This window comes from Gekko japonicus, unplaced genomic scaffold, assembly GCF_001447785.1.
Source record: "Gekko japonicus isolate JY-2015 unplaced genomic scaffold, Gekko_japonicus_V1.1 scaffold1275, whole genome shotgun sequence".
Lineage (NCBI taxonomy): Eukaryota > Metazoa > Chordata > Lepidosauria > Squamata > Gekkonidae > Gekko > Gekko japonicus.
This window is the reverse complement of record NW_015177051.1, coordinates 350,959-378,872: the sequence shown is the minus strand read 5'-3', so window position 1 is coordinate 378,872 and position 27,914 is coordinate 350,959. Positions and strand designations below refer to the sequence as shown.

Below are 27,914 nucleotides of genomic sequence, written 5' to 3'. Positions count from 1 at the left end.
TTATACTAAATATATATGGGTAGGGTTACCAGCTTTGGGTTGGCAAATACCTAGAGATTTTGGGAGTGGAGCTTGAGGAAGGTGGGGTTTAGGGAGGTACTTCAATGGGGTATAATGCCATAGAGTCCACCTTCCACAGTGGCCATTTTCTCCAGGTGAACTGTATTCTGTTGCCTCAGATCAGTTGTAAGAGTGGAAAATATCTAGGTACCACCTGGAAGTTGGCTACCATATAGATTGGGTATGAGTATGATGTAAAGAGCAGTTTTGAGTGTGTGTTCATTGCTGTTCTCTAGGAGAAAAGTTACTTCTGAAAGTCAAAGGGCCCTCTGGAGCATTTTTTCTACATGGAAATGATTTTCCACGTAGATCTCATTATCACTATTTTTCACTGCGATTTCCTTGCCTCAGCCTTTAGGCTACCAGAGTGCATTTTCCAGACTTTTAAAAAATGGTAATAACTAGATCTCTTCAGAATTATAACTATCTACTGCAACAGTGTACTAATTCTCAGCTTTATTTTTAAGAAGTAAGCTTCCGTATTTGCAGCATTTTAAATAGAAATTTGTAGTTAGAGCCTTTCTTCTTCTAAAGCCACAACAAAAAGGGCTAGATTTAGTTTTGTTTTTCTTGTTTGTAATGCAATTGCTGCTGCTGTTTTGGAGAAAGGTAAAGGAGCACAGAATAGCTTGGAATGGGTTGAAATTATTAAGTGTTTAGCTGAAGTTAAGAGGAAATTTGGTAAAGAACATTATTTCTTATTGATTTTTCCCCCTCAAACAATTTTTATTCTTTTTTAAAAGGAATACAGAATTCAACATTATAATACACAAATATAGGTTGCTTCACTTAGAGAAAAAAAAGAATACTATAACAACTTACATTCTTTCAGAATACAGAATACAAAGTGATAAACTTATAACTTGTCATCTGTAAATCATTATTTTATATCTAGCTTTATTGATGCTTTCCCAATTAAAGTTATCAAAGGTTATTTTTTCTATCATGGGAACCCATTTTTCTAAGGGATTATATATTTCACATTCATTCTGGTCGTTTGAGTTATATATAGATATTGTTTCAAGCATGAAAAAGTCCCATATCTTGTGAAACCAAAATTCTATGCTAGGAGAATGATTGTCTTTCCAGCATTTGGTTATAGTAACCTTGGCAGCTGTTAATTATTAATTATTAATTATCGATGGTGGTGGTGGTGAGTAGTATCAGTATACAACATTGGTCTCTTCTTTGGACATAGATGTTAATCTGTACCAAGATATTTATTTCATTAGTAGCTTTTCTTCCTCCAAGAAGTTTAGAATGTAGGGCTTCCCCCGCCCCAAAGCAGGACATTTCCCCCCAGAGATTACATAGTAATAATCCTGGTTTAGCCACTGTATGTACACTGCAGAAAGCTGCTCTGAGGATAACTATATATGATACATGTGTTTTCAAACATACATTTGTAACATTCACAGTTCTAGACATACATCTAAAACATATAAATAAAAGTTTTATCCTATTTTATCTTTGCAACAACCAGCTGTCTATCAGAGAAACAAAATTAGGTTAGAGACTGTGACTTATCCCAGACCCCCAGTGAGTTTCATGGCCAAGTGGTACCTTGAATTCAGCTCTACCTGGTCTGTCTGATATTCCATCCACTGTAAAATATTCTGTAACTATAGTCATATGCATTATTTGCTTTGGGATAAATTTCTTTGAACTCAATGGAACACCTAAGTAAATATACTTAGGAGGTGGTGGTGGTGGTGGTGGTGGTAGTAGTAATAATAATAATAATAATAATAATAATAATAATAATAATAATAATAATAATAATAATAATAATAGTGGTGAAGTACATTCTGTGGATTCCACAGCCCTATTAACAATGTTAACTCAGGAACAAACATGACTTTTCCATAGCCTAAAACCAATATTTGGGTCACAGCATGAAACTAACAAAAATACTTAACACTAATAGGTACCTTTCCCTAAAATAAATATCAGGAAACTTAATGATTCCACCTGCACTGCTTATTATTTTAACAGCGCTTTGAAAATATGTGATGCCTTTGGTTTAGATGTTTCATTTTATTGTTAATAAAATATACCAAGAATTTTTATATTATAGTTTATTAATTGACAGATTTCTAGAAATAGGTACAAAACTGTTGGCAGGGTTTAAATATGCAAGACGTGAAGCACAAATTATTTAAAGCAAGATAAATTGGTTTATTAAAGAAGAACAAATTTTGAAAACAAACAAGGAGCCAATCAGGAGCCAATCAGGAGACAGGAAGGACATAATTTGAAATTGTGGGAAGTCCCTAATCTAGCTATGCTAGCTAGCAGTCCTTCAGCTGTTCTTCATATAGATGCACTATAGACCTTGGATATTCCAACAAAAACAAAGTCAATTATCCAAACAAACTGGCAAGTAAAAGCCATTTTAAACAAGAAGGCACCTGTGCAGGTGTTAATGTAGCACAATATCTAATTTAAATGGTTCCTTATCTGCGCACCATCTCTAGGCATGTAACAGGAAAACATCTTAAAAGACTGCAATGTTTCATATAAATGAATGGAATTACACATATATACTTTGCAAGAATAATTTTAACAGCCCATAGTCAATCAGCTGATGAAACTCCCCTGAGTTCTAAAAGTAGCTTGCTGTGTTTTGAATAGGCGCAAGAATTTAAGGGGGAGATTCAGTACAAAACTTTAGTAGTTGCATGAATATGCAGTTCTGTGGAAGATATCTAGGGGCTCACATAAAAATGCAGGCAGTGTTTACTGTTAAATTTCCAAAACATGTTAGAAAACAATTTACTACTTTAATCAAAAGTATAAAAACAGCCACAAATTAAAAATCTCAGTGATTTTCATATGAGAAAGTGGAATGAAATAGAATAAACAACTGAATACTTTGATCTGTTTTTACATTTTAAATTTAGATTAGATTCCATTTTTAGATTCTTCTAGCCATGGAAAATATTTATATCTAGAAGAATCTAAAAACCTGATGTTCATGCATATGCATTTCAGATATTTTTCTAACTTTTTGAGCGGCTGGCAGAAAACAAGAACAAAACAAAAAATACCCCTTTTTGATTTTGTATCCTAGGAATCTAAAATATTTTCCCATCTGTCTTCAGTTGTGCCAGCATCTTTGCCTACAAATTGACAGTAAAATGGCCCCCAAACTGACAGCTGTGCAATAGCACAACAGTTGACAAACTGATTTATTTACCAACTCTTTAGGTCCTTGGATCAGTGATTTTGTGAAGTGCTTGATATACATAAAGGACAACAAATATATGTATCTAAGTAAAAATAATTATGGTTAGAGCTCTGTACCACAGACCTTTTACCTCTCCCATATCAGCATCTCTGTGGCACACAAATGTTTGCTGAAGTTCAATAATGTATTTTTGAAAATTGACTCCACCGTTGAGGTCTGACAGTTAAAGAAAACATTCAGAAATCTAGCTGGACAAGTACAAGCCTAAAGGAGACTATGGATTCTGGCTGTATCTTTATATTCCTTTTTCTTCTTAGGAACCCACAATACAATAGACAAGCAACCTTCATTTATACAATATGACATTTATATAATATGACACTGTATAATATAACATTCATGAAGATTTTTATTAGGGAACTTTTTGTCATATGTACTGTGTTGGCAAAAGAACCATAAGTAGCATCTTCTAGCAGGCACATTTATGCACATCTCTAGACACTTCAAGCATACCAAATAATGATTTCTTATTTGCCCTCACCACCCCCACTGGCACTGAAAAAAGTCTAGCAAAAGCCCCTCCCTATCAAATGGTATCATTTTGAAATGTTCCTGAAGCACAGATGAAAAATGGGAACAACAGGCAGCTGTTTTCATTCCTCACAATCTCTCCACCATTTGACAAAGCTTCAAGTGCTTCAAGTTTCTCTTGCGCTTTTGTCTGAATGTTGGCATCATCTGGTACAGCAATATTTATTGGACAGACAGACCTATTTTCCATGGTGTTGTAGATAATTTCTGGTCCACTGAAGATCATAGTCCGGTTATAATGTATGTTACTTTCCCATGGGTGATTTACTATTATTGTGCTGCTGTTTTTCATGGCCCCTGGAAAAAAAACAGCATAGAGGTGGGGCTCAGCAGCCGCCCAAAATTTTAGGGGCAATATTCATTAATCTTATCTGGACAATGCAGACTTCTGAAACCTGCTATCTTTCAATGCTATCTTATCTTCCAATGATGCCAACATTAATTCCGCTATTTCCACTTACATGTTATTAATACTTCATAAGTGCATGATAAACTAAAAGAACCTACCTTGTCGTATAAAAGTCTGGCTTGTGTCCAATAATATATCACAACCCTCCACTATCATTCTTTCTATTGCAAGATTTTTCCGTATGTTTTCTGTGTCACTTACTTCATCATGCATCACTCTATTGTAGAAAAGAAAGAAAAATAATTTTAAAACTCCTACATTGAATTTGTAACAGCCAAACATAATCTGTCAAACTTAATTTGTAACTGCAAAAATACAGTCTACCAAAATGCCACGCAAAATGCCCTGTGCTTCAGAGATAACTTGCCCAGTGAGAAGTCTCCTGTGTTCCTGTTCAAGACTACTGCACATAACCACTACAAGACATGACCCCAAAGGGTACTTCTTAGGAAATCTTCATATTTATCACCAAGTAGTCTTCAGAGTAGACTGCACAGTATACTCTTGTCTCCATCAGCCATATCAGCCAGCAGAAGTAAAAACTGGGCTGTGATACTGCATGAAAGTGCCATAGGAGTTTGATGCATGAATAAACTATATCCAGCCTCATAAAGAGAACCACCTATACATGCCCACAGTTTGCATCTGGTCATTCCTCTGATAAAAGACTTACAGCATAATGTTGGGGGGGGGGGGAGAGCACTTAGGAAGTCAACAGGCTGCTATGATAGCATATCTCCAATATACACTGTTGTAACTTGGGAGGCATGCCAGCATAATGCCCTGGTGGTTCCAGAAGCCCATGCAGCCCCCCTATGGCCACCCACCACTGTCCTGCTGACTAAGGGCTGGGGGCATGGTGGGAGTTCGTCAGCTCCCTCAGCTGTCCCAGCTACAGAATGCCCTCCAAAGCCATTGGAAAGTTACACCAGCAAGAATCATAGATTCCAAGTGGAGGCAGAGGAAGTAAAGGCCACCCTCCCAGCTCAGCCCATCTAGTAGGTACAAGGAGAGAGAGTCGGGTAGTAGTATGGAATGTGTGGGGGGAGCCCATTACTCCTGTACGTGGCTCCGCTATGGCCCAGACACCATCACCTACCATCACCCCCAAGTAGTGTTGCCAGGTCCATCTGAAATGGGAGAGGGAAGTGATGTCAGTGATGTCTGGGGGACACTGTGGTTTTTGGGCAAAACTCTATGGTAAAATCAGCCTCAAAGTTTTGCCCAAAAATGTCATTTCCACCAACACTTGCTTTTGGGGGGGCCCCCCAAATGTTTGCCCTGAAGCAGTGGAACGACTCATTCAGGCCAGCCCAGAAGCATGCACCTCATTTCCCAATTGATTCACTTTATTTATATCCCACCTTTCTCACCAATGTGGACCTAAAGTAACTTACATCATTTTCATCTCCTCCATTTTATCCTAATAGCAACCCTAAGAGGTAGTTTAAGCTTAGAGTGTGTGACCAAGGTCACCCAGCAAGATTCCATGGCAGAGTCCACTTTAACCACTACACCATACCCAGGGGGTCCTGTCTGAGCAGGCAGTGGTGGAGGGTCTGCCCAGTGCTGAGGTCATCATGCACACACAGTGATCCCTCCCATCGTGGTGGGTGGCTGTGGCATTGAGGTCCTGTCTGGTGGGTATTTCCCCCCCCCAGCACAGGCTCACTCCTTACTTTTTCCCCTGTAGGTGACTCACTCAGCAAGACACCACTGCTGAGCCAAGGGGTACCAGGGCCAAAGAGGGGGCTGAAGTGGCCATTGTCTCAGGGATCAAAGGCCCAGCTGCAGATCCAGAGGACAAGACCATTGATGGCATCACAAGCTCCTCAACCACTGAGCTGACTGCTCCTTTGGGCCCCTGGTGGTATGTGCCCCTGCTGCTTGTCCCATGGCAGTAAACCAAGAATAAATGGAGGTCAGCAATGGAGTGGCCACCCCCAGAGTGGCAGCTGCAGGAACGGACAGGGATAGAGGTGAAGTGGCTATGGATATGGGATACTGGCATTCGCCGGCGGGGCTTGACTTATGCATTGCTCTCCATTCCTTTGCTGTCAGGCCCCAGGTATAGGACCATGGCCAGCACAATGCATTCATCCACTCCTTCTTCCATGTGGGTGGCAATCAAAAGGGAGCAAATGGAGACCTGGAGCGATTGGAAGGTTGCTGTGTTCCCAGGTCACCAGTGCTTGGAAGAGCTCGTGGCAGCTCTGGGGACAGCTACTGGCACCTGGAGTGACTGGTGGCTTTCACAGAGGATATGTATGGCAGGCAGGTGTGCACTGAGGGGTCGCTTGGGGACCTGTCAGTGGTGATCTGTGCCCCCGCCAGCCCCCACCCCTTCAACACCCCCCACTCCACTGGTGGCAGGGTTGCCTGGGGCATGCCCTAGGGCCAGCCACAGCAGTCTGCCCATATTCCTTTTGCTTTGCCCATGCGACTTTCCTGGGCCATGGAGTGCATGACCCCTCCACTTCCTGCCTCTCAGCTCACATCCCCGAAACACCAGTACCCTAGGGCTGCCACCCTGTGATTGTTTAGTTTCCCCTGTTCATACCAGCCACCCCATCATGTCTCTGACCTCTGGGAGGCACAACAGTGCAGTTGCTGGGGATGCTGGCCCAGCCATGGCCTATGTAGCCCCCCTGCTGGGAGTTTTGTCTGATACCTGGCCTCTGCTGAAACCACTGGCACCGCTGTTGTGCTGACAGTTGGCCACCATTGCTTCAGTGGCTCTCGTGACTGTGCAAATGAGTTTTGTGCTTACTTAAAATGGTCTCAGGATATAGAAGGAAATTCCTACTAGCAATTTATGTGACAACTGTCCTTACAGCATATAGTACTGGTCTTTCAACAATTCTCTTAAAAGTCAGTTGCAGACATTTTATAGTTAGATTGGAGTAAAGCAGCACTTTAGAGACTAACAAGAGTTTCAGGGTATAAGCTTTCAAGAGTCAAAGCTCCGTTCATCTGACACAACATACCTTGAAACTCATGTTAGTCTCTAAGGTGCTACTGGACTCAAATCTAACTGTTCTGCTGCAGACCAACACAGCTATCCTCTGCGACGTTTTTATATCTGCTATTCCAAAAGGTGCAATAATTTAAGCTTTTTAAAATAATGCATTGATTTTATATTTTATGGTTTCTAATTTAAACTCAAAAACATGGAACAAAAATAATCTCACCTTGAAAGTTCTTCTAGTTTTGATTTAGCAAATTCAAGACTCTTTCTCTCCACATGTTCATGTGGTGTATGAGCCAGAAGTTCATGTAATGTTATAATGTATCTAGGAATCTGAAAGCAAATGAGTTTTTTTAAATATATGATAGATTACAAAACAAGCACTTTTTCATTTATTCTATTTGTTTCTGTAACACTCACAAAATAGTTCATTTAACCTGGTGTGACAGACCGCACTTTTAAAAGCTTAGAAGTGCTGTGCAAACAGCTGAAGGACTATGAGGAGTTAATTCTTCACAGAAACAGACAGCCTTGAGTGTCAGGCTGCTCTAAGCAATCTGATTGGTTAGCATCAGCTGAGCAGAGAAAGACTTGAGAGCTGCATGCTGAGGATACAGTCAGATTTCTGCCTTGACTGAGTTGAGTACTGACAGTGTGATTTCAGCCCTAGCTGAGAAGAGTCAAGTACTGACAGTTTCGGAATTCAGCCTTAGTTGAGAGTAGTTTAACACAGACAGGAGAACTAGGGGAAAGTTGGCAAGGAAGTCTGGGAAGTAGGTGAAAACTCCCATACAGGCCAAGGAAAGGGGACAGATCTAGAGAGAGAAGAAAAGAGTGCACCAGCCTTCTGGAAACCAAAAGAGTCAGAGAATACTCAAAGAAAGTGTACTGAAGTGTTGGGGGAAACACTTGAACAAAAAGCCTCTCAAAATAAAGATTTAAGTCACTGTAAAAAGCTTACAAAACTCTCAGCCTGAAATGTAAGAAGTAAAGTTTGTGCATGTACCAGTTTTACCTCAGAAATTTCAACCCGATTTCACCTGACAACTTCCCCTCTATGTTAAATAAAATATTTTGTTAGTTTTGAATTTCAAAACACCTTGAGTGCCATTTAAGTTGTCTAAGTTAAAACGGGGCTCCTGATCCTTCCCTCAGGTTCCTGGACTGAGCAAACAGCCAAAATATTGTCCTTTGACAGGGTGGGACAGCCATAGATCTTCAGCAACGAAGAAAACACATTACTAGGGCAGCTCAGTCAGCAAAGGGAAAGAAAAATGGAAGAAAAATCTTGCCTCTGAGGGAGGGAAGTGGACGGGGCCGTCATAGTGTCCATCCCTACTCATCAGCTTCATTGGATGCCCTCGAGTTCTAGTATTTTGGAAGAGGGAGAAAAAGTTCTCTTTGTCAACTCTCTCCACCCCAAGCATTTGTATAAATCTCTATTATGTCTCTTTTCTAAACTGAAATTTCACAGACTCTTCAGACTTTCCTCATAAGGAAGGTGCTCCAGTCCCCTAATCAGCTTGGTTGCTCTCTTCTGTACTTTCTGCCTCTAATACAACCCATGGCCTTTCCCTTGCCTGTTAGCATTTCTTGCTCATCTTATATGCTTCAGTATTTTTTGGAAGCCATAACATTATGTATTTAGTTTGTTTAAAACAAGTGGTATGTGTGTGCAGTAAACAGATGTATTTAAATTTAAAGTAGAACTTCAACAATGCTATGGAGAAAATCTGTTTTTCTGTAATACAAACATTTCAGATGACAGTATAACATAATTATACATCACCTGCACACATAGTAAGGAGCCATGGCTCCCTGATGCCTAGTCATAGATCATACTTGTCATATGAAACAACCTCACTCAGTGAGGCAGCCCATGTGGGGCCTATCTCCTTGCTTCCTTCCTAAATTTTCAGCTTTCAGTAGAAAAACAAGTATCTGGCCTTTCTCTTTGTAAAGATACAGGAAGACGTGAGCAAGTGTTCTGCCTACTTGTGCACTATGAACAAATATGTTACTGCTTTCCAGTGTCCTGGCCAATGAACAAAGGCTCTGTGATAACTGACAAGCATTAGGTCTTTATTTTTATTTTTTTATTGTACTGTAATGCGAAACAAGTAGTTGTGAACATACTAGACTGTTAGACGTATGTCCTTGGCTGTTCTTCAGTGATTTTGCTGCCCTTCACCACGTGTTGTTTTAATAAAGTTTAGATTGTTTACAACATACACCTAGTTTAAATGACTAAGATTTTATTGAAAAACCTACATGACTTTGGATCATTGTTCTGATTAATCCCTTTATTCTCTAAATGATATCCTGGAGTGTGTCCAAGTCAGATAGTACTTTTGTCGTAGCTCCCCCACTTGGAATGTAGGGCTATCTATCACAGCATCTGTTCATCTTATTATTTTATGTGTATGTTAAAGACATAACTTTTGAAGTGATCTTTAGCAGATCAACAAACTGAGAACACAGTTTAAAAAAACCTACTTGAGAAGTACAAGTCACAATATACACATATATGCATACACACACATATACATATATACTCTGCTTAGGATAGCACTGAAATACTGCTAAAATATTCTCAGAATCCTGTAATATTAAAACTTTCTACCGTTATAAGTTTGCTATGATCCTCATGAGCTGTCAATAATTCAAAAGCTAAAAGTCCTTATTTAAATACAGAGAACAAAAAGGGCATCACTTTACATAATTTACATTTTATATAATTATTCAATAAAACAGGTACCAAAATATCCTGAATGTGACAAGGGGGGAAATTCTCTAATTGGGCTAGATTTTGATGACATAGTGTATCTTCCTGAGAGGAGTGCATTTGTTCTGATTAAGCAGAGACTTGTTGATATTGAAATGCAGGAACTTAGAAGTCTTGCCTCTGGTAGGTGCTCACCTCTGAGGTGGGGGATGCCCTCTAACGGTTCTTTGCCTGAATATTTTGCCTGTCTGACAACCCCTGATCTGCGAAGAGCATTCATGTTAGCTCGTTTTAATGTTCTCCCTTCTGCTGTATTGTACAGGAGGTTCAAGAAAATCCCATACTCGTCTAGGTTTTGTGCCTGTGGCTTGGGAGAGATTGAAAGTATCAAACACGTTCTCCTGTACTGTTCCTTTTACTGTGACATTTGTGCTGTTTTTCTAGAACCCCTTTATCAGAGTCAAGCAGGGCAATATGATGACTAAAAGATCATTTCACTATTATCTTCCCATAACTCCGAGATCATAGAAGCTGTAGCTAAATTTCTCTGTTGTGCTATTAAGAGGAGAAGATTGTTTCAGTTGCAAGGGCAAAGGACGTATCCTTGTCTCCCTGCTGTATGTTCTGTTGATATGCCAAATAAAGGTTCTGATTGATTGATTGATTGATTGATTGATTGATTGACAGTAAATTCCTTGATTTAGGAAGACTTTAATCTGTCTTCTACTTTCAGGAGAGAATTGATTATGACATGATCTTTTATTCAGATTATCAGAATTTTTTCCCACAAGGCATTTTCTCAAGGAATATCTTAATATTTTTGCTCTCAGTTCCCCAATATTTAAAGATATTTGAACAAAACTAGGTTTTAAGAGCACCTAGTTAGGATACTAAAAACAATAAAATTAGTTTTGTTGCTCTTCACATTTTACTATTCCAAAGACAGGCTTCAGCTATGTTACTGTTATAATGTTACTCATATTTATTTTAAGTTTAAACATGGTATAGATAGGAACCAGGAACATAGCCAGGATTTCTTAATTCGGGAAGCCTTTAAATAAGTCGGGGGACACTGAAATTAAAATAAAAAGGGTGTTTTTTTAAGCCCTGGAAGCCTAGTGCTGGGGAGCTGGCCTCTGCCAGTGCTCTAGCTGGGCATCCAGGTGAAGGAAGATGAGGAGGTGCAGGAAAAAGGAGAGGCAGAAGAGGAGGAGAAAGAGGCACCTGCCAGCCCACGGGCCTACTTGCCTCGTGCATCTTCCTCACAGTCCCGTGCTGCCACCAGCTCAGGAGCCCCAGCCTCTCCCCCCTATGTGCCCTGGAAGCCAGGTGCTGCAGAGCACTCTGGCTGGGACTTCATCTCTCAAAAACCAAGGCATGCCAACACAGGCGAGGTTGCAATGGGACTGGCTGGGGTAGGGCAGGGGGAGCATGAAGCTCCAGCTGCTACTGGCGAAGTCCAGGCAACTAAGGCCGCTCAAAGGGGAATGGGAGCCGGGGCTGGGAGCAGGTCTCCATTTGTCTTCATTAGGGGTTGTGTTTGCTTTGAAACTACTTTCGCACCAGAATGATTTCACCACTAACAGAAGGGGGCAGGAGGAGTCTCAACAGAAGAAGTGAAAGGAAAGAGGGGGAAAAACAGAGGAAAAAGGAGAGCCCCACTCCCCACTCCAGAAAGAGGTTCTGCAGCCCCACTGTGCCCACTCACTATCCCGTACTGACTGTCGGCGCCTGGGCAGGCAAGCAGGGGCACTTGCTCACTCTGCCTGGTGTGGGAGGGACTGGCTGGGGCCAGAGACAGCGAGGTGGAGGTGGCCGCTGGGAGCAGCCCGGTTGGGGGCAGAGCGGAGTGCCAGGGGATGAGGTGAGAGAGGAGGGCCGCGCTGGGCCACCAGGCACTCTGCTCATGGGCTGGCCAGCGAGCGCTTCTCGGCTGGGGCCCACCTGGTTGCCTGCCTGTTGCAGGCAACAATGCGCCCCGAGCACATGCTGGGCCGGATGTGCCTGGCCAGCCCCTTTGAGGCCAGCAAGGGGGGTATGAGGAGGAGGAGGAGGAGGAGAGGCCAGCAATACAGCCCTGGGGCCCTTACGTGCCCATGGAGCCGGCCTTGCCTGGCGGGGGCATCTGTCTGCTAGGTGCAGGCCAAGCAGAAGTCAGGAGGCCTCAGAAGGAAGTCAGGGGGCCAGGCCCCAGGAGGCCCCACCGTAGGTACCGGCCTGATAGGAGCTCTCGGCCTGGGGCAAGTGATGCTCTGTATTCTTGGTGCTTGGGGGGGGGGCAACACTGGGAGGGCTTCTAGTGTCCTGGCCCCACTGCTGGACCTCCTGATGGCACCTGGTATTTTTGGCCACTGTGTGACACAGAGTGTTGGACTGGATGGGTCATTGGCCTGATCCAACATTGGCTTCTCTTATGTTCTTATGGTGGTGGTGTACAGTGCCATCAAGTTGCAGCCAACTTATGGGAACCCTACAGGGTTTTAAAGGCCAAAGGTGTTCAGAGAGGATTTAACATTGCCCACCTCTGCATAGCGAACCTGGATTTCCTTGGTGGCCTCCTATCCAAATACTAACCAGGACTGACCCTGCTCATCTTCTGAAGTCTGTGTCTAATAGATGTATGCTTAAAGGACATCAATTTTGTGCTTTTTCTTTTTTAAATTATTCTATACTTTATATAAATATTGGTGCCAAATATTATCAAACATAGGCTTCACCCAAACAATACATCAAAGTGCAGGTTTAGATTCTGTTCAAACATTCAAACACCACTTTGTCAGTTTCACAATCACTAGTCCCATGAGACTCTAGTAATTTACCCATTTCAAATACAATCTTTTTCAAGGACCATGATGTATAGGCAGGTCATAAGGCGCAATAATTTATCTTTGTGAGTATAAAACTCTTAGGATAGCAGCATACTTTCTAAGGTCCCATCAGAACCCTTGCGGCAAACATAATCACCTATCTAGGAGACCATATCTGTCAAATTCTGTCAAATGTTATCAGAATGTAAACCTGCACTTTGATGTATTGTTTGGATGAAACCTATGTTTGATAATATTTGACACCAATATTTATATAACAGTATAGAATAATAAAAAAAGAAAAATAAAAACCACAAAATTGATCTACCTTAAGCCTACATCTATTATACACAGTGTTATATATACTTTTGCACTGTGACTCTCAGTTTTTGTATTAACTTCTGAGGTCGGACAAAATTGAGCTAGCCTCTGTCATCCAGGTAAGGGCCAGTTTAAACATAATAATACATATTACTTTAATGTTAGATAAACTCCTATTTCACACAAGCTTGGAATGTAGGAGAAAATAACTTTTTATTTCATAGGAGTTTTAAAATGTATTGAGCTATCAAGTACTAATGTCTCTTTAATATCTGACTGTGACACAAAAGGGTGAAAGCTCAAAAGACATTTCCATCAGATAGAACGAATAAAATCGAAGTAAGTACCTAAAGGTTAATGAGATATGAATACATAGGCCCAATGATTCCGTTAGTCAAATTTAAAAATAATAAATATTAACAGATATACAAAAATATACATGTATTTTATTACAAAGTAAATTAAAACAGATATTGGCCTTCATGATGACAACCAGAAGTTACCATAACTGACCCTGACCATACACATTTTGGCCCACTGGCCTTCCTCAGTGGTCGAAGAAATGACATTACAGGAATGGTTCCTGACATTCCAATACAACAATCATTTCTTATAAATTGACCAAGATGAGGGTTTCTTTAATGATTATTGTCTGTGGCCAAAGTTAAAGATATTAATGAGAGGCCCCATTCTCAAGAGTTTACTGCCATGTTCAGGTACACTTTCCAATAGCAATGATTCGATTATGTACCTAATTTTTAAAAAAGATATTCTTTCTCACTTGGTCAGAAAAGTTACTTTCAGCAGTAATTTTAAATTTTACTAATATGAGCCTATATAATCACATCTTCTTAACCTATAGGTATTTAATTCAATCAAGTTTGGGTTAAGTCCCCCCCCCCTTTTTTTCACTTACAAAATTGAAGCAGCCATCCAGGATTCTAATCAGTATAATTTGATAGCCTTTATAAATGCATAATAATAAACATTACCTGAAACATAGGGTAAGTCAGAAATGTCTCAAGCATCCGTCCCTCACATGCAGGATTGGCTTCATATTGCTTCAAGAGTTTGTCAAAATCTCTGTTCTGCTTACAGTTTGCAAGAACTTGAAGACTATACTGGTGATTCCGAACGAATTCTTGATAAATATTCAGCATAGGTAGCAGGATATCAAATAAATCAGCTTAAAAAAAACAAAGAAAAAGTAGAAATATGCCATCATCTGCCCTTTTAAGCAGAGTATTTACAAGAAGAAATTAAAAGATTAAAGTGACATGGTCGAATTTACCTGTAACTGATGTTCATCAAGTGTTCTTCTGCCTGGGCACATATGGGAACTATGCATGCGCAAGCCAGCCACAGACATTTTAAAAGCTCCTGAGAGTGCAAGACGCTTTCCCACTGTTCAGTGCAGTTTCCCACCAAAAGCACCTATAAAAGGGGGAAAGCCCCTCCCTCACTTTAATGAGGAGGGAGGGATGTGTGCCTGCACAGAAGAACACTTGAACATTAGTTACAGATAAGTGCAATGATATTTTCATCATCCTGTCTTCTGTACGGCAGAGCCATTCCAGGAATTGACATCAATGACATAGTGTCTGATGAAGGTCAAGGGGTAGATCATAGCATTTACGAATGACAACCTGGCGGGAGATTATCTGAGTGAAGATCTTAGAACCTGTCTTTAGGTCCCCAAAAGCCGCAAAGGTTAGATCCTTCTTAAATGGGGCAGTCCTATGGAAATAGAAGGATAGGGCCTGTTTGAAATCAAGTGAGTGTACAGCCTTTCTCTTAGCATTCTTCGGGTAAGGAAACAATAGAGGGAGCACAATGTCCTTGTTCAAGTGGAAGGAGGAAATCACTTTAGGCAGGAAGGGAAGACTAAGTCATAGAACCACTTTGCCCTTATGAACCAGCAGCAGTTCTGATGGTCCTTATATTTCTCTCTTTTTAACTTTCAGGTAAGAAGAGACCTTGTCACTGGTACTACAACCAGGAAAGAATACACTGCGAGTCTAGGATTCGGGAACTGTAACAGCAGGATCCCCAAGCTTAGGCTTGGTTTTAGACCCCAGAGGGGGTCCTCAGAGGATCTGGGCCTGCTTCGATTTCAGGACAAACTATATGTGCCACTAGGAGAACACCACACCAAGCTGCTGCCTCTGTACCATGACACCAAACATCTGGGCATTTGAAGGTATTCAATTCCTTGCAGATGGTATCCCAGGAGTTCTGGTGGCCATGGCTCTGATCAGATGTCTGTTTGAATGTGACAACCTGCACCAAGTCAAGGATAGACCCGGCAAGCAAAAAGGGTTACTTCAACCACTGCCCACCCCTCCTAGGCCATGGCTCACTGTCTCTATGGAATTCATCACTGAACTGCCACCTTCCAAAGATAGCACCATGACAATAGTGATGGCAGACACCCTCACTTCATAGCTTGTCAGGGAGCACCCTCTTCTGAAACTAGTGCTAATCTTGTACTCTGGCACATGGGGCAACTACATGGTCTTCCTGAACACATTATCTCATGTCGGTGTCCACAGTTCAACTCCTGGTTTTGGAAGGTGTTATTTACATCACTCAGAGTCCATCTCTATCTCTCCACGTCTTGTCACCCCCAAACAGATGGGCATATGGAACACATCAATGCCATCCTGAAACAATATATTTGGTGTTTCATCGACTTCCAGCAAGATGATTGGTCTGACCTCCTTGCATTTGCTGAGTTTGCCTATAATGATGCCCAGCATACATTTACCAACATTTCCAGTTTTTCACAATTTATGGCTTCTACCCCTGGTTCTTCCCTGCAGATGACCAAAATTCTAGGAACTAGCTGCAATCCATGGAGATCTTCACAAGCAGTTAGACCTAGCAAAGCAAACCCACAAAAATCAGGACGACTACAAGTGTTGCTCCAGGGAGACAACTGTGACTAAGAGACTGGTTATCTACCTAATATCTAAAGAGCTTTCCTCTAAGAAGCTAGATTATTGTTACCTAGACCATTTCTCATCATCCAGTAACCTATTGCCCACGGTTTCCCCCATTAATGTGCATTCATACTGTGTTCCATTGATCACTACTGGTCCTGGACCCTTCACATTGATTAGATGCCCATAGTCTAGGGTGGCCTCCATCCATTCAGGTAGATGGGGAAGAGGAATATGAGACTATACAGATCTTGGATTCCTAATTGTCCTGTTAAACACTGCAGTACCTAATTTATCAGAAGTGGTATGGGCAAGAGGAACACTCGGGGGGAAAACATCTGATACTCATGCACCTGACCTTCTCCAGAACTGCCACCACTGTTACCCAGAAAAACCCAGTCCCGGAGGCCATGAGGAAGGCATAGTCATGGGGGCAGGGATTGGTGTCATGACTCGCCCCCAGACTACTCAGTGATTAGGCCTTGGAATCCCTAGGGGTGGAGCCAAAGCCACTGACTGAGGAGGACCAGAGGGATCAGGAGGCACCTGGCACTGCAGAGCCACCGGAAGATGATGCCTCCTCAGCACCAGAGACTGCCTTGCTAGAACCTACAAGGGAAACATCTCCACTAGCCTCAGAGACAGTTTCCAGGCCTCTGCCATGCCAGAGTTCAGCCCACCCCTGTAGCCCTCCAAGATCTTCTTTTAGTCCACAGGAACACTGGTGGCAGAAGGCCTGACACAAAGGAGGCAAAGTGGCACAAAGGAAGCAAAGTGCTAGGTTGGCTGTATGCAGCAACCTTGGACAGTTGGCTCCCCAGTCCATGAATAAGGCATTTGAGACTAGAGGAGAGTTGACACCTCCCCATTATAGCTTCGTAATTTGCTTTTATCAGTGACAGAGCAGCAGAAGCATAGTCTTTAAGACCCAGGATGTCAAGCTTCCACCCTTCCCTATCTACTGGGGCAGAATGAGCCAAACCATTTTGGGCACCTTTACCCTGCAATGCCTTTGTCACCATAAAGTCAGCTGGAGGGTAGGTAAACAATAAGGTCCAACCCTCCTGCTTTGTCTTATACACATTTTCTTTTCCTTTTTGAGGCAACTGGAACAGAAGCCATCCTGACCCAGACATCTAGTAAACTTGCATAATGGGAAAAGCAACAGTGTCCATGGTCTCTGAGTAGAGAAATATAGACATCAGGTCGATGGCCTGGGTTGCAGAACAGGCAACTTCTATATTGGTAATTCATCAACATATAACTGGATTAACCAGTTCAGACCCGCATTCTATGAGCTTTCAGTTCCCTTCTAATAGCATCCTAGAACATTAAAAAAAATTGAGGCTTTGCACAGATAATTCTTTAGGATGGCTGATTTGGCAACTAGACAATAGGGAATTTGCACATTTGCAATAGCATCCTACATGGAAACACAACTTGATGCTTCCTTTATTTTAAAAATCTTTCTACCTGCCATATTTGCTCAGGGTCCTGGACCAACATGTAAACTAAACATGATGATAAAACAAACATTATATTTTTATGTAGAAATCCAATAATTACTCACCTAAAATTAAAGTAGGCCAATTTGCTATTCTTGCTTTTAATCCTTGATGAAATATTTCATGAAGAAACATTATGGTTTCACTAGAAGGAAGAATCAAATAATAAGCGAAATGTTAACTATCATTAGAAAACTATTTAGAAAATATTATTTGCACATATTAGAAATATCTGGATCATATGCATATTTTTTCAGAAGTATGTCCCATTGACTATAAATGGTGCTTACTCCCAAATAAACATATACAGGATTGCAGCCATGCAGCCTGTCTCTATCCATGTTTATTCAAAAGTATCTCCCAATGGAGTCAGTGTGACCTGCCCAGACAGGTCTGCTTAGAACTGCAGCCTAATGACCTTATCAATGGCCTATTATGCACATCTTACTGCAGATTTTCCAAGTACCTGACTCCTTAAGCTTGACTTTGGATTCTGTGCCTGCATTACATACTATTCTTTTTTCTCCAGTGTATTTATTCTGCAGCTACAACAAAAACCTACATTTTTCTTAATTGGGGCGGGAATGTCACTTGTGACCAGTGTTCCCTCTAAGCTGAGTTAGTGTGAGCTAGCTCACAGTCTTTTAGCCTCTGGCTCACACATTTTTGTCTTAGCTCAGGAAGGATGGCTCCAGAGCAAATTAATTTATGCAGTAGTCAAATCATTCACTCACAACTCTAATGCCAGTAGCTCACAAAGTAGAATTTCTGCTCACAAGACTCCACAGCTTAGAGGGAGCATTGCTTGTGACGTGTGGGGGTGGTGTCCAAAGTCTTTTTAGAATTTATGCAATTGCCCTGTTGCAGCTGTATAGTAGCATCAAGTAAGCACCTTCCATTTAAATCCCCATGGTTCACTGTTGCACCTGTGTTTTAGCCTTAGTTGATTGAATGAACTGGAACACAAAAAATGCAGACAAAGGGGGAAATAAACAATTTTGTGAAACTGACAAGACAATTTTGAAACTGACAAAAGCCTCCTTTTCCAACATTGCCAAGTCTAAGGGGATTATCTGCTTTGTTGTTGGCCACTGGGAAAAATGGGAAAGAGTCATAGGAACTTAAAATATGGGGAAACACCTTGAGTGTACAGAATGGCTAGCAGAACCCAGTGACCCTGGCATTGCCAGTTTTAACGGACCAATCTTAAAACAGAATCACAACAATCCCAAGTGGGGGGGAGTGGTGGTTTGCAAGCTCTGTTGGAGTCCAGAAAATGGTTGATTTAGCATTCAGTTGCTAGTCTTGTGTGGCCAAATTTTAAAAAGTAAAGTATGGTGGTTGTAGAGCAATGAAGGAGGGGAGATGGCAAAAGATGGTTGACTAGGAGGAACAACTTTTATGTGGGCAGGGAAGTAGGCATCAAGGGGGAACAAAGGCGAGGGGAGAAATCCAATCAAATCATTCTGCTCTAAGAATAGCTTCAACTTGGATTTGAAATTTTTAAAAGTCACCACAATAGTACTCTCAGGCGGGGGGGCCTGACCTGGATAGCCCAGGCAAGCCCAATCTTGTCAGAACTCGGGAGCTAGGCAGAGCCAACCCTGGCAAGCACTTAGATGGGAGACCTCCAAGAAATACCAGGGTTTGGATGCAGAGGCAGGCAATAACAAGCTACCTCTCTAAAACATCCAAGCCCCACTATGGGTCACCACAAGTCAACCATGACTTCCAGGCACACACAAACAAACAAATAGTCATTATAAAAAACACGGTGGAAAAGGCAAACTAAAAGCTAAGTGAGCACTAAAGGGAGGAAAACAAATGAAGAAACAAAAAAAACCCTGACGGTCATGGACACTGAAAGTCACAGACAATGCACATGCATAATAGGCCTATGTTTACTGATTTATAAGTCCCATTGGAAGTAGTGGGGTTTACTTGACCGTGCAGTCCTAACAGACTTTGACTGGAGTACCTCTGCACATTATAACAGTGCAATCCTAAACCAAGTTACATACTTTAATAATCCATTTAAATCAATGGGCTTACAATGGTGTAACTCTGCTTAGAACTGCATTATAAAGTATATTTTCTCTCTCTTACAATAACACTGTTGGTATTCTTAATATTTGAGGGGTTCATATTTTGAGTAGTATTTAGTTGTTCTTAATTTCTGAATAAAGACAGAAAGACATTTTAGTTAGATACACGTAACGTTGGTTTAACCAACTATGATCAAAGCACTTGGTGCAAAGTAGATTAGCATTTGTAAACAAATAAATAAAATATATCAATAAACACACTACCAATTTATCTGTGATGCGTGTTTGCTTAACCATTTTAGCAAGGACAATATGCCATTAGAGTTAGTAATGAGAATATCAGTATAAGTCAGTTATCTGTGTTCCTTCAGGGAAGGCAGAATTGCTGCTACAGAGTTGAGAAATGTTAATCTATTCTTGCTCTCTGCCCTAAAGAACAGGAACACAGAGCTTTCAGTTTTTAAAAAGCCCGAAAGATTAAACATGTTACAAGTTAAATTGTAACTTAATTTTTTTTAAAGTGAAATACTCTATGGAGAAGGCAAAGAGGAAGACGAGAAAAGAGGCAAATTAAAATGTTGGTGCCAACATTGCTGAATCATAATGGAGTAAGATACATAAAAGATATCAAATACCTGTTAAGGAATATACTGCTGACATCATCATGACTAATTGGTGGTTTCTTTGAGCTTGCAGCCATCCTTAATGGTCTTAGGAAACAATTCACAAGGATGTAAAGCTGATGCACATACTCAGATTCAGCCTCGACCATGTTAAAAACTATCTGGTTTCTCTTCCGCATACTTTCTGCATGTGGAGAGCAAATGTAATCTTGGACAATTGTCTTCCATTTTCTTCTACACAGCCAACCTCGCATAAAACTCTGAACCTACCAATCGAAAAAAAGTTAATGGCTTCAGCAATGCAGGCCACATGGTACAGAATAGAAACTTGGACATTTTTCACACAAGTCTTCACATATGACTGACTACAGAGAAGGATTATTTTTTGTCTACACGTATGATCATCTTGCTAGGGAAAAATGTCATATGTGAAGCAGCACTCAGTTTGCCTTACTATTTTGTACGTTTTCATACCATAATATGTTGTGTTATGATCAGCAGTCCCTTGCAGATATGAGGGCTGCCTCTTCAGTGAAGACAATAGGGAAGTCTAGCATGTACAAGATTACACGTGTATACTAATGTGCAGACAATGAGTGGGGTATCACAAAAAAGGGGAAAATACCCAGCCAAAAAAGATAGGGCAAACCACAAAGGTAGAGAACACAAAAACAGGAAAAGTAGTATGATGTTATATATAAATAAATTAATTCAATTTTGTGCACAAAATATAACATCAGTAATTTAATATGTAAACACCTTAGAAACAGGAAACAAATGTGTACATACAATAAAATAATACACAATGTCAAACAAAATAATACACAGTGCCAAAGACATTTCAGAGTGGGGTTGCAAAGTAAAATCTTTAAGAAAAGGAATCTAATGCTTTATACCAATAGAAATGCCTACAGAAGCTTATATAACTAATTCAATAGCATTAAAAATAAACCACAAATTAGCCAATGGTTATACTAATATTCCCAAAGGCCAGATTTCTTATGGCCTGTTATACCAGCGAATAGGCACCTGAGAAGAGGCATCATTACTATTGTAATATCACGTTTTATGATATTGTGTACTGGCCAGCAGCATTAAAAAAACTTGCATGGAAACAGCATGGGGTAAAGAAGCTAGCTTCCCCACCAAATTAGGTCCCCTATAGCTGCTTTCAAAGAAAGACACTGAGAGTTCTCAGATGGTTTTCACTGAATGCATATGTCTCAACTGGTTTGGCCCTAATTTTGTCTGCCTCTCTTTTGTATTATAGTCACTGAATGTGTTGTACACACATTACTGAGAGAAGATGGCACAGCAGATGCTGCCTAGAATCTGGTAAGGGGCACTTGCCTCCTTCCCCACCCAGTCGGTAATACTGCCTGTATGACAGCATGTGCTTATAAATAAACCACTTGGCACCTGTGCTTAGTAGGCACTGGAGAAAATAGATTACTGAGCAAAAAGGAGCAATTATTTACACAGAATCAAATCAAAGACTGCTCAAAGCCAGTGAGCCAGCCATCTGATAGGTGTAAACAACACTTTAGTGAGACAGACCTATCACTTCACAATCCTCTTTGCTGGTAAGACAATTTTGTACAATCTTTTCACTGGAAAATGTCTCTGTCACATACAGATCTGCTGAGTTTTTACTCAGCCGCTCCCATCCTCTAACCCTTTCAAAACTATGCCAGAATAATGGTCAGATCTGAACATTTCTAAACACTGTCAACAGTCATTTTTTAAAAATGGAGTAGTTATAAAGCTATAGTAACGCACAGAGACTTTTAGTTTGGGTTTTGATTAGTTAGTATCCCAAAGTGCATCCCTATAATCTAAAGTCACTGGCAGCGTTTGACTTTGCAGTTTTGGGTCCTAATGCATGCAAACAGTATTCTGCTGGTATTTTAAAAGAAAACAGTCTACGACATTTTTCAAAACAGTTGGACCTAGTAAAAAACGATCTGCCTACTTCATTGATCAGCATATCTCAAATGTTAGATGATTCTGCTGGGGTTTTAAAATGAAATAGATACCACAACAAACTAAACATGTTTACATTTAACAAACTGAACTATAACAAACAAGCAAGGGACCTACAAGGACTTGCAGGGGGGTCTTCTCATCTTCTCTTCCCCTACAATTTGCTCTTTCTGTTCCCTGAAAATTTCCATAGTCTCTCCCCCCTTTCCTGCTTCCTCATCTCCTTCTCACACATCAGCCAACTTACCTTTATCTAGCTCCTGTCTTCACCTTTCACTCCCCCTACCCAGCATTCTCCCCCTGGAAAACAATGGCTCAGTTGAGTGGTGCCACCTGCCAGGCCCAGTTCAATCATGGAAAACCTGAAAGGACTTGCAGGGCACACCTCACTTTCCCCTGTATCCCTTAAGAATGTGTAACTGGCCCAAGATCATCTAATGCGTTTCCATAGCAGGTGAGTCTAACTTGGGTCTCCCAGAGATCCTAGTCTGAGACTCTAACCACAACATCATACTGGCTTTCATAAGGTGGCTGCTTTTGAACAATAGCAAGCAGCCAGTCCTAGGTGAGTCATCCAAGTCATGTGCTATAAAGGCACCCATTGGTTGCTGCCAGGCCTGGGCTAGTCTCAATGAGTCCTCCCTCTGAGGTCAAAAGAAAAGAGCCCTCTCCCTGCCTTTTACTGAAAGAAACTAAGGCTTGAAGGCTGGCAATACTGTTGTGATTGCCTAGCAACCCCCACAATGCCCCCTGCAGAGTGCATTGATTTCTCAGAGGTAGAGGTTCTCCTTCTATCAATTAGGGGAGTTAACTCCACCTCAATGTTTTGTTTTTCAGATTTTTATGCAAACCTGGGGCTTTTTCAGGTTTGTAGAAAGAATTGTGTGATCCATTCATAGCTCCAGTCTCAAGTATCCGGAAATTTGGCCACATAGAGAATTAGATATATTAACAAGGGGGAACTTGTGAGAAACTCAAGGGAAAATTCCCTCACTGGTCATTCCTTAGGCCTCTGGCTTAGATACCCCCAAGCCACCTTTCTGTACCCTCTCCTCTCACTACCACTTCATTGCTCTACCTATCCCCCCATCCTTGTCACTCCATTCACCTCCCCCACCCTTGCTGCTCTCCCTGCCTACCACTTCACCCTCACTGCTGTCCCTACCTACCCCCTGCCTTCACTGTCTTACCTACCTACACCCTCTAACCTTGGCATTCCACTCAACCCACCCACCCTCATTGTTCTCCTTACCTATCTCCCCACCCTTGATGCAATTGTTACCAACCCACCCCCCCATAAAAATGCCCCTACCTCTTCCATCACTGCAGGACTCACAGCAGCCCCCCCGGCTCACTGCTGAGCCTGGAGTGTCAGAGCTGCAGCCACCACAAAAGTCAGGCAGCCCCCTGTGCCTGCCGGGCCTGCTCTGGCTGCCAGTCTCCTCACCACCAGGACTACCTTCCCCCCCCCCCCAGCACTGACGGAGCCCCTGCCAAAGCCATGTAGCCCTCCATGGATGCTAGGTCCACTGAGGCTGCTAGCCTCCTCATTTAAACTCCCCCTATAACTTTTTATAGTTTTCAAATTCTTCAGCAAACCTGGGATGGTCCCCCATGTTTGGAGGAAAATGTCCTGTCTGTCAGCATGGGCCCATTCCACAGATTTAGATAACCACAGATTGGCCCACACTTAAGGAATAGATATATAGATGGTTAAAAATATGCATAGAGAAACTGATTTTTTTTATTTAAGTGGGATTTGTGGGAATTTACCTTTTTAATTTTTTTAATATCAGGATCTTCTTCTTCTTGGTTATTTTGATAAGGTCGCATTCGTTCTTTCGTCTTATTGAGAGCTACAATCTGGCAAAAGCAAGAGTGGTGTTAAGGGTTTCCATAAGTTTCAGAACATTTAACTCTGGAGTCTAATAAGTTGCAATTTCAAGTCTTCTGGACCCTGCAAAGATTGACTACAGTAAAACTTTGAAGGGGAGGGACTTTGGCTCAGTAGTACAGCATCTGCTTTGCATAGAGAAAGAACCAAATTCAAGCTCCAGTGAAAAGGATCGGATAATAGGTAAAATGAAAAGCCTCTGCTCAAGACCCTGGAGAGCCTATGAGTGTCAGAGTAGAAAGAACTGACCTTGACAGAACAATGGTCTGGCTCAGTGTAAAGCAGCTTTGTGTACAATTCAATACCATAATGACCCTGAGAATTACCCTAGGAAAGGTCTTCAAACATTTAACAACCAAACCAAACAGGGTCATAATTAGTCTCCTAAGGAGGTTGTCAAGAACTTTGCAGAAGACATTACACTTACCTGTATCTTGTCCATCAAGTAGTCTTCTGTCCAGAAATACATTGAGATAGTGCATGAGTGGGCCAACTGCGGAGATGGAAGTTCTAAAGCTTTCCAGGACTTTCTGTAGTGCAAGGATCACTCCCCTGCCCTCTGCTGCACAGCACGTGATCAAGGATGGGGAATACTCCTTTGCCCATTTCTACCCTTCACCACCGTGACACATCATATGATGTAAAAGAAGAGAGCTAACAGTGGGGAAAGGAGGGAGAGATGTGTGCCTAAACTGAAGACCAATTGATGAATAGCAGATACAGTCAAGTGCAACCCTGTTTTCATCTTTATGGCTTCTGTGCAGTATCACAAGCTCACTTACTCTGGACAGACTCTATAGAATAGTTTTACCAATAGCTGACTCACATCTCAAATTTATGCCCACAAAGTAATGTCTGATGAAACTGGAGGCAAATGACCACATAAGAGATGTCACAAAATCATACCACTAAGGAGAGCAGCAGATGACACCAGAGCCCTCGTGGAGTGTGCAGTAACTGGTAGTGAACAAGATTTCTGAGCCAGCACATAGGAGCATTTGATAGCAGACACCACCCATTCAGCAAGGGACTAAGGAGAAACTGAATGACCCTTCCTAGGTCCCCTGTAACAGGCAAAGAGATCCGAATCTCTGTGGAATTATTTTATACATTTTTAATAAAACAATGCTCTTCTAATAGCCAAAATGTGTAGTGTGCACTTTTCTGAAGAGGATAGTGTGGGAAAGAAGACTGGCAGAATAATATCTTGGGAAAGGTGAAAATGGCACACAACCTTGGGGAGAAACTACAAATGGGGATGGAGGACCACTTTGTTCACATGAAATTTAGTAAAAGGGGGAGCTGTACTGTAAGGCACTCAATTCACCCATTCTACAGGCCTATGTAATAGCTGGTGATATGAAATTATTTCAAAGCACAGAAAATTATTTTGATTGGGAATGGTGGGCATAGAGAGTGTGTCCAATCTACAGGGAGGAATGCATAAGTCACAAGGAGTCGAGAATTGCTCCTATGAATTGAACAGACTGGGCAGGCTGTAAATCGGATTTATTCCAATTTACGAACAAACCCAGATCTTGTACTGTATGCGGCAAAGTGGTAGCAGATAGTGCAACCAGGAGCCAATCATCCAGACAGGAATAAGTACTGCAACCCTGCAAACACAGGTGAGCAACAAGCACAGCCATTCACTTTGTAAAAACTCTGGAAGCTGTAATAAGGCCAAAAGTGTACTGATGTACTGGTAATTGACAGCTCCACAGTGGAATCTTAAATATTTCCTGCAGTGATGATGAATAGAGATGTTGAAATAAGTATCTTGGAAATCTAAAACCACAAACCTACTGTTTATTTCCAACAAGGTAACTACTTTAAGAAACATAACCATACAAAATTTGGAAACTTTTAAACATTTATTCAAATCTCTGAGGTCTAAAATTGGCCTCTTTCCTCCCTCCTTTTTGTCCACCAAAATAATGAGAGTAAAAACCCTTAATCAGCATATTCAGTGGGTATCCTTACTTAAGAGCTGAGTAACCTCCTCCTGCAGTTTAACTGGAGGAGGGAAAAGGGGGGGGGAAGCAGGGTTATAACCAGGTAACCCTGAACTCTAGGAAATAACCATATTTAGCTATGTCAGAAGGAGCTGAGTGAGACCTAGAAATCTGTTTGGAGGTATAACCTCTGCCACCAGGGAGTTAGCAGGAGGGTGAATGAACAAAAACTTGCCTGCTGGTTTATACATGTTTTCTAGATTATGTGCAGAAGATTGTAGATATGCTGGTTTGGCCCAAAGCCCTGTGAAATGTTCAGAAAGTCTTGTGGTTGCTGGTCAGAAGCTCTTCACTATGGCCCATATATCAGAGATGGGAATGAAACAAATGAGTATCACAGTGCTTGGGGAAGGCCTCAGATGCTGCTGCAGACTCCAGCAATGGAACTGAGTATTGTTGTAAAGAATGCAACTTCCAAGGTTGAGGGCATGGGGAGCATGGCAGATCAACACCAAGCTCTCCTTCAGACAGCAGTGAGCTGTCAATAGCCCTTGGATAGAGCTACAGAGTACGAGGAGAGGGCGCCTTGCCCTCCTGTCCACAAACAGTAGTTCCAGTGTCCAGTGCCAGCACCTGGCCCTGGCTCAGTTGGGCTCCTGGTGCCAAGCCCAATACTGCATAGCCCCTCCAACATTGTTGAAGCCTCAGGAAGGGAAGGGAGAAACCAGGTAAAGGTGATGCCGCCAGGGAACAGAGAAGGAGCACCACCAGCAGCAACTGGAGGGAACTAGGCCCAGAGCCTCCTGCAGTGGTGTCCTGGCCAAGACAGCTTGATGATATCATCAGCTGGCACCAGGCGAGCAGCAGTGGCCAGGAATACACCCCAGAGGGTTGACCTGCCCCAGAACCACCCAGCCCAGTACTAGGTGGTAACAGCCCATTTCCAGCCAGCATTTCCAGACATATGGCTGGCTTGGGTGGGTCAGGGCTTGGGCAGGCTTTAGCAAAGCCAGTGCTAAAGAAGAGGTTCTAGACTTGTGCCTAGACTTGGTCTTGGCTTTCTTTGGGAGTGCTTCTGGCAAACTCCTCAGAACCAATGCCACTCTACACACAGAATAGGCAGGTGAATCTGGTGACAGAGTTAGGGTACTGACACTACATGCCCTTTTCTCAGGATCCAACTTCCACTTAGAGGAGGATGTCAGTTGCACCGATAAACCCTTCTCCTGGAATGCTGACTTCAAATGGGAAGCCCTCTCGTCACACATCTCCAGGCTGAATTGCTTACAAAAGGCACAAGCACTTATGTTATGAATCTCTCCCAAACAACACAACTTATGGTTGTCGGTCTGAATCATTTTGGTGCTGCATTCAGTGCACTTTTTAAGAGGGCCATTCTGAGGGAGAAAAGAAGCTCTGATACCCTGTAACAAGGAATTTTTGATAGATGTCGAAAAAGCAAAGATCTCATCAAACTGCGTGGAAAGCCAAGTAAGCAACAATCCTTCTTCCGAAACAGCAAAGGAAGAAGATCAAGATGGGATCAAGATGCATCCACCTGGACTGAATCGAGACCTGGGTTTCCTGTCTCATTACCAATGCTGATTTCTCCCCGCCTATTACCTCTCTGCATATCACACCTAATCCAATCACACCTGCTGTTGTCATTCACCTACTAATGTCATTTGGCATTTGAAATCACTCCACTTTCCAATATATATGACAGATGGACTCACATTCTAGCTGTATCTGAAGAAGTGAACAGTGACTCATGAAAGCTCATATCCTAACACAATTTTTTTTAGTCTTTAAGGTGCTACTGGACTCTTACTCTTTTCTATAGCAAAGGAAGAACAGAGGGGTTCACTGCCCCTCCTTGGACATGTGCTGGTTTCA

At 41.9% G+C, this 27,914-nt stretch overlaps 1 protein-coding gene across 1 annotated transcript in view; it reads right to left on the bottom strand.

The window, feature by feature from the left end:
• Positions 1-27,914, bottom strand: part of RASGRF2 (Ras protein specific guanine nucleotide releasing factor 2) — a 150,909-nt gene that overhangs the window by 63,601 nt on the left and 59,394 nt on the right. Inside the window, exons 4-9 of the mRNA XM_015428113.1 lie at positions 23,943-24,032; positions 20,199-20,452; positions 17,584-17,663; positions 14,064-14,257; positions 7,442-7,551; positions 4,349-4,467 (exon numbers count right to left, since the gene is read on the bottom strand). Coding sequence (XP_015283599.1) covers positions 4,349-4,467; positions 7,442-7,551; positions 14,064-14,257; positions 17,584-17,663; positions 20,199-20,452; positions 23,943-24,032 — 847 coding nt within the window. The remainder of the gene's footprint in view (positions 1-4,348; positions 4,468-7,441; positions 7,552-14,063; positions 14,258-17,583; positions 17,664-20,198; positions 20,453-23,942; positions 24,033-27,914) is intronic.